The sequence below is a fragment of the Myotis lucifugus genome, unplaced genomic scaffold, assembly GCF_000147115.1.
Source record: "Myotis lucifugus unplaced genomic scaffold, Myoluc2.0 scaffold_151, whole genome shotgun sequence".
Classification (NCBI taxonomy): domain Eukaryota; kingdom Metazoa; phylum Chordata; class Mammalia; order Chiroptera; family Vespertilionidae; genus Myotis; species Myotis lucifugus.
In genome coordinates this window covers 1,041,371-1,048,197 of record NW_005871199.1, presented here as the reverse complement: position 1 = coordinate 1,048,197, position 6,827 = coordinate 1,041,371, and the positions used below count along the sequence as shown (strand labels likewise).

The 6,827-nt window shown below is 52.8% G+C and overlaps 1 protein-coding gene across 1 annotated transcript; it reads right to left on the bottom strand.

Annotated features, from left to right (window-relative positions):
* Window positions 1-369: 369 nt before the first annotated feature.
* Window positions 370-6,496, bottom strand: LOC106698224 (ral guanine nucleotide dissociation stimulator-like). Its single transcript, XM_014461125.2, has 6 exons — window positions 6,127-6,496; window positions 4,089-4,211; window positions 2,630-2,823; window positions 1,959-2,018; window positions 942-1,129; window positions 370-690 (listed from the first exon to the last, which is right to left on the bottom strand). Exons 1-6 carry the CDS (start codon window positions 6,235-6,237, stop codon window positions 494-496), a joined length of 873 nt encoding a protein of 290 aa, XP_014316611.2. The 5' UTR covers window positions 6,238-6,496; the 3' UTR covers window positions 370-493.
* Between the last annotated feature and the right edge of the window lie 331 nt (window positions 6,497-6,827).

Here is a 6,827-nt window from a genome sequence, read left to right as displayed (position 1 = left end):
TTTAATATATTTTATTGACTTTTTACAGAGAGGAAGGTAGAGGGATAGAGATTTAGAAACACTGATGAGAGAGAAACATCGATCAGCTGCCTCCTGCACACTCCCTACAGGGGATGTGCCCACAACAAAGGTACATGCCCTTGACCGGAATCGAACCTGGGACCCCTCAGTCCACAGGCCGACTCCCTATCCACTGAGCCAAACCAGTCAGGGCAACATTTGTTCTTTAATCCATTACCAGTAGCCATTTAAATTATGTTAGGTCCATACGATTCACGGTTAATTCTTTCTTAACACTGACATCTCTTATTAGATTTTATTAAATATAACTTTATTAACATTTTATTATATTATATTTGAAATACATTTTATTTTAACTGAATATTACAGAAACTACATTAAAAATTTAAGTATATCTAATATAAACACAAAAAATGTAAAAGCTGCAATTAAAGGGGTGAGCAGCAGGGGGAAGCCCCCTCTGTCATGGCAGCTACACACGCTGCGGCCCAGGACCGGGGACCACGGGCCTCGCAGGAGCTGAGGCGAGTTGCCCACACGCTGCAGGTGGTTCTTCTGCCTCGTGAAGGTCAGTGAAAGCTGTGCCCGGAGCCCGCTCTGCCTCTGGAGAGGCCACTGGAGTCGGTGTTGCCTCCTGAGGTCTTTTTTTATCTGGCTCTGGAGCTGGTTCTGTAGATCCCAGAAGAGAACATGTTACCACCATGACTGCCTCCATGTGCCTTCCAAAGACAGAACATCTCTCCTGTCCATCGATGGAGTCCCAGTGCCAGAGCCCACCCCAGGAAGTCTTCCCAGACTGCAGGCCATGGGGACAGTGATCTGAGCCGGCTCTGCCCCTGGCCTCTAAAAGCTCTTCTCTGTGTGGCCGAGCCCCAATTCCTCCCCACTCGCCCACACTACCCTCCCCGCGTCCTCCTCACCCTCTGCCTCTGCGGGCTCTCGGCGCTCCAGCTCTGAAAGGAGCAGCTGGGCCTGGCGCTCCAGGTCTGAGCCTGGGAAATTGAGCTCCAGGTAGGCCAGCAGCATCACCAGGCCTGGGAAGTCTGGGGGCTGGAAAAAATCCTGAGGGCACTGGTCCAGCCACAGGCCCAGGATGGAGATGATGGCCCTGGGGAGAGACGTGGACAGCAGAGTCTGAGGCCTGGCCTTTCCTTCCACACTAACCTCCCGGTGTCCCTGTGGGACCCGGGGTCCTGTGCCTCCTGCTCCTGCCCCCCTTCAATCCGGCAGAGGTACACCTGGCCACCAAGGAGGGGCTGGCTGAAGCCTTCCTAACCGAGAGCTCTTGATCAATAGTGAGACTACCTGGCCCTTCTTCAGGGAGGCCTGACAGTCAGTGTCCCTGCCCCCTTCCCGGAATGTCAACTCCCTGAGGGCAGGAAAGGGTGGTGTCTGCTCTGTTCATTGCCCTCATTGGTGCACAGTAGGGGCTCCATAAATATCTGATCAATAGGAGAACAAAAGGTCTGTTTCCCGCCCTGGCCTCTTAGAGATGTCCTGGCACCTCAAACTTTTGCTGCTGCTAATTCACTAGGTGCCCCGTGTGCTGCTTCTCCTCCCACTGACACTCAACTCCCACAGGCGGGGAGCACCAGCCAAGCACCCACTGTGGAGGTTCTACCAGATTGGTGAGCAGGGTGCCCCCCACACCCCCTTGTTCTGGGTCCCAGGGTGGGGGAGTGGATGCAGGGCTGGGTGGGGAGGGGATGGGGATGGATTTTCTGAGGGGCTGACTCTGTCCACTAACCTCCCAATGCTCTCCCACCACCCAATCCACATCCAAAGCTCTCTTTGACCTTCCCTTTTTTCTAGGTAAAGTCCTCAGACCTGGGTCCTCTTGCAGAAATCCCACAATGTGTGGGATGCAGGGTTCTGCCAGCACCTCCAACTCTTAGTCCCTATACTCCCCTCATGGCTCTGATCCAAAGCCCACTCACTTTTTCTGCTGGTCCACAGGCCCACCATCCTCTTCAGCATACGGGAAGATGCAGCCATACCTAGAGGAGGCCAGGAGGACGTCACATCGACTGCCCTGTGGACACCACCTGCCTGTGAAGTCTAGTGTGACTGTCTCACTCCCGACTACAAGGAAGCTCTGGAAAGCAGGGCTGGGGTCTGCGCTGTGCACTGGATTATGGTCAGTGCCTAGAACATGCCTGCACCTGCCGATATATTTGCTGAATGAACGAGCCCCATCACAGGTATCTCAGTTAGCCCACTGCTCACCCCTGGGATTCCTGCTCTGGCTTCACCCAGGACACAGAACCCTAATGAAATCTCCAATCTCCTTTTCAAATGAGAAAACAGCTCAGCCCAAGGCCCCAAGGAAAGTGAGGGATGAGGCAGAGGCTTCATCATGAGGAAGAGAAAATGACCAATTAGCACAACTACCACCCCTCCGGCAGACCTCTCCAATGGCCAGGCCCCCAGAGAGCACGTTACAGGGAGGACCCCACCAGGTTTCTATAAAAATCCTATGAGTTTGCTCCTGGGTTCACCCCGCTGCTCAGAGGAGCACACAGACTCAGGGAGATGCAGTGACCTTCTGAAGACTCACAGCTAGCAAGTGCCCGGATGACCACTGTGCTGTGGAGGGGCAGGTGCTCACCTTGTCAACAGTAGGTCCAACACCTGTCGGGTGGTGGCGAAAGTTCTGTAGTTCCGGAGAAAGGTGGGGACGAAGGTGGGGTCCCTGCCCAGGAAGGCAGGCACCAGGTGCTCCACCAGCTTGTCCAGCCGGTGTGCCCGGGCGGTCTGCACCATACAGAGCTTATTTGTGCTCCCGGTTGATGCGGTTTGCCCCTGGGGTGGGACAGAGGAGGGACACGCAGTCAAAACAGCATCACGGACCACCAGGTGGGTGGGCAGCTGCAGCTCAGACCTAACCCACAAGCCCTCAGTGACTGGTGGCAAGGGGGGACACCAATGCTTGCAGGAGGGAAAATGTTCTTGGCATGAAAAGTAGAATTGCCCCTTGGTATGCTCAGTGGTTAGAGTGCCCACCACCACCACCACCACCACCCCACCCCCCCACCCCCCCACTCCCGCCTCTCCGAAAGCTCTCAGTTCAATTTTGGTCAAGGGCACCTACTGGGTTGCACATTTGCTTCCCATGCCCCCTGTCGGTCAGGGCGTGCATGGGAGGCAACCAGTCGATGTGTCTCTCTCACATCATTGTTTCTCTCTCTCTCCCCCTCCCTTCCTCTCTTCCACTCTCTCTGAAAAGCAATGAAAAAAATATCCACAGGTGAGTATTAACAACAGCAAAGTAGAACTGGAGGTGTGGGACAATGAAGCACATTAGTAACCTAGGTCATATTTTGCTAGCTGAGGATGGACAGCCCGTCCCTGTGTTAACAGTGTCATCCCTGGGATTTCTGACAGAGCATCCCATGCTAAGATGAGAACACAGAGGCTTTTCATGGGGTGGGAGGGGTCAGGATATTAGGACAGGTGAGATGTTCAGGACAGCACTGTTGACATGGCAACAGAAGGGGATCAGTCCAGGCCCCACAGCAGTGAAGGGCTGGATTGCCATGGTAACTGGTCCCCCTCGGGGTATGATATACAGCCCTGGGAGACCCCAGCTCCTGACCTGGAGGGGCCACCAGGATATATTCCTCTGGGGCAGAAAGTGGCAACACAACAAGACATGGTACCATGAGCCCCGTGTCTTTTGGGGGACAAGCATCCCTACTATTCATGATGGTGGGTAAGACTGAGAGAGGCATGCAAGGATTGTCAGGCCAACATGGATACCTGGGGATGGGTGTTAAACAAGAAAATCTGTAGAAAAATGCAGAAATACTCTTGACTGAACGTGAGGTGAAATGATACAAACGCCTCCCTTCCCTGATATTCCTACAAATATGCAGACAGTGACTTTGCTCCTGGTAGGAAGGGGCTGGACAGTGAGGGTGGGTTGGGGGAGAAGATGGAAACCCAGGTTCCTTTGGGAGCAGGACTCTAGGAAGGGGCTCCAGGGAGTAGCAGGGTGGCTTCTGGAACCAGGGCCCCTTTGACTCCTGGGATCCTGGAGGCCGGGCCACCTGGGCCTCTGCACTCACCTTGAGACCGAGCGGCACTCTTTTGGCAGCGTGGGGCCCCTGTGCCTCCTGCTGGGGGATGGCGTTGAGAACCCCATCAGTCGGCTCCTGTCTGACCTCCTGTCTGACCTCCTGTGGGGAGCTCTGTAGAGACAGTGCCCAGCCGCCAGGCGGAAAGCCTCAGAGCCCGGCCTGTGCTTCGCAGACCCTGTGGTTCTTTCCACTCCAGACACATACACCACATTTTACTCAGACCTCCACGAAGGACAGAAAAGACGTGACAGCCTGAGGGCCTAGGATTGTCATTGGCACAGAGGAAAGGCCCCTTGGAAAGCCCCTCTCTGTGCTGGCTGTGGTCATGACAGCATCACTAGGATATGCCCCGCCCTGCAACCTGCCCAGGGGTCCTCCCTTCAGGTTCCCCTTCCCCCACACGGAGAGGAGGGGATGGGGGCTGCCCAGGGATGGCTCCCAGAGGTGGCCGGGCCTGAACTGGGCTGACTGAGGCTGCCTGTGTTACCTGAGGGGATCTCCTGGAGAATGGCCAGAGACGCCGGGGATGAGGGTTGAACCAACGTCTCCAGAATTTGGAAAAACTCCCACTGTGGGGTCTCCGGGAGCAAGAGCCCCGATAACTAGAGATCCAGCAAGAGGACATCTTCAACTCTCAGTGTCTCTTGCCAAGTGAACTGGCGGTTGGTCTGCTGTTGGAATGTGGCTGCCTGGTTACGGGGGGTTCTAAGTTCTTTAGGGAAGTGACCTCACTTCCTGTGATCCCCTTCCCTGAGTCCCCTCCTCGAATAACAGATATCCAAATAGTCCTCGGGGTTGCTGACTGCTCACACCCCTTCTCCATGGAATACATATCGGTCCCCACTGACACCAACACGCCTTCCTCCACAGCCCCCTAGGAGGTCTGGGTACAGCCAGGGTCCAAGATTTGAGGAGATAGACCTGGGTTCAGACTCAACCCCTCATTCTTTCTTCTTCTTGATCCTGGACAAGCCACGGTGGCTGTCAGGGCCTGTCTGTCTCCTGCCTGCACAATGGATTATGCAGCATGTACGTCTTGGGAATAATGTTCAAGCACATGTGGGAGAGCAGCTGTAAAGTTGGAGGAGTGCTGTCATGTGGAAGAAGTGCCTCCGACCTGTTTTTGCTTTCTCTTGTCACCTCCTCTATGTCTGCTCTTCTTAGTATCCCTCCCCTAGTCATTACAGCTAAAGCCAAGGGCCATCTGGATACTTACAACACCATCCAAGGGCCATACAAAATTGTCACCTTAAAAATCAGCCTGCTGTATTTGGTCAAACATTTAATTAACTCATCCCTAATGCCTTGGCAGGGCCAGACCAAATGATTTTGTGGGCCTTATACAGGCCGCTGGCCGGACATTCCCCACCCCTGACCTAGCGTGTGTGTGTGTGTGTGTGTGTGTGTACACTCGCACACATGTCAGTGCTCACTTACTGGATCCCAGAAAGAAAAAAAAAAACACAGTCCTCACATAGGTAGGAATAGGCAAGAGCTTCCCATATGTTAGGATTTCTAATTTTCAAACCAACCCTATCGGACAGGTTGGACTGCAGGGGTCCTCAAACTACGGCCCGAGGGCCACATGCAAATACAAATATTGTATTTGTTCCCGTTTTGTTTTTTTACTTCAAAATAAGATATGTGCAGTGTGCATAGGAATTTGTTCATAGTTTTTTTTTTAAACTATAGTCCGGCCCTCTAACAGTCTGAGGGACAGTGAACTGGCCCCCTGTTTAAAAAGTTTGAGGACCCCTGGTTGGAGCCTTTGCCTGGAAGGTCACAACACTCCTGACCTCTGGACTCTGCCTGTCATGCACCTTGACCCGTCTCCACCTCACTATGGGCCGAAATCATCCAATTTAGACTGAGATTCAAACCTGCATAAGCATGAGCTCTGCATAAAGGAGCCCCCAGCTCCCTCCACCCTGGTGGCTGTGGAGAGGAAGGCACCTCATATTCCCTGACCGGGCCTGTCCTCAGACAAGGACTGGCTAAATGCTCGTCTGGACGGCCAAATGCTCACCCTCTCCCCTGTGCCATCTCCATGGCTGCACATGGTTCCATCAGCACAGTCTTTTCCAGAGCCCCTGAGAAAGCCTGGGTGCAGCCAGGACCCCAAGTGTGAGGACACCATTGTCTCTGTGATTCTGGGCAGAGCAGGGGCCTTTCAGAACCGTCCACTTCTCCCCCGAGTGGCTCCCCACGACTCACACCTCCTGGAGGACACATCCTCCTGTGATGTAGATGGTGCCCTTCCCTTAAGTGTGGCCTCCATTAGTGACTCCCTAGGAGACAGCAAAGTGACCCAAGGTCACTTCCAAGATTTGCTTATAAAATATCAGGGCCTGACCACTTGCTCGCTCTGATCTGTGTCTCTCTCTCTTTTTTTTTTTTTTTTCTGTACATCAGGTTATTTATTCACTTGATTCTTAGATTCACTTGTTGATAGATGCATATTTGTTGTTCATAATTTGTATCTTTACCTTTTTCTTCTTCTTCCTCTTCTTAAAGGATACCTTTCAGCATTTCATATAATACTGGTTTGGTGGTGATGAACTCCTTTAGCTTTTCCTTATCTGTGAAGCTCTTTATCTGACCTTCAATTCTGAATGATAGCTTTGCTGGATAAAGTAATCTTGGTTGTAGGTTCTTGCTATTCATCACTTTGAATATTTCTTGCCACTCCCTTCTGGCCTGCAAAGTTTCTGTTGAGAAATCAGCTGA

Excerpts from the sequence above, each read along its gene's own strand:
- LOC106698224 (XM_014461125.2), bottom strand. The coding sequence starts at position 6,237 with ATGGTGTCCTCACACTTGGGGTCCTGGCTGCACCCAGGCTTTCTCAGG. Across the intron at positions 4,212-6,126 it reads GAGATGGCACAGGGGAGAGG|AGCTCCCCACAGGAGGTCAG; the intron begins GTGAGCATTTGG and ends CTGTCTCTACAG. Across the intron at positions 691-941 it reads AGAGCCCGCAGAGGCAGAGG|AACCAGCTCCAGAGCCAGAT; the intron begins GTGAGGAGGACG and ends TGGGATCTACAG.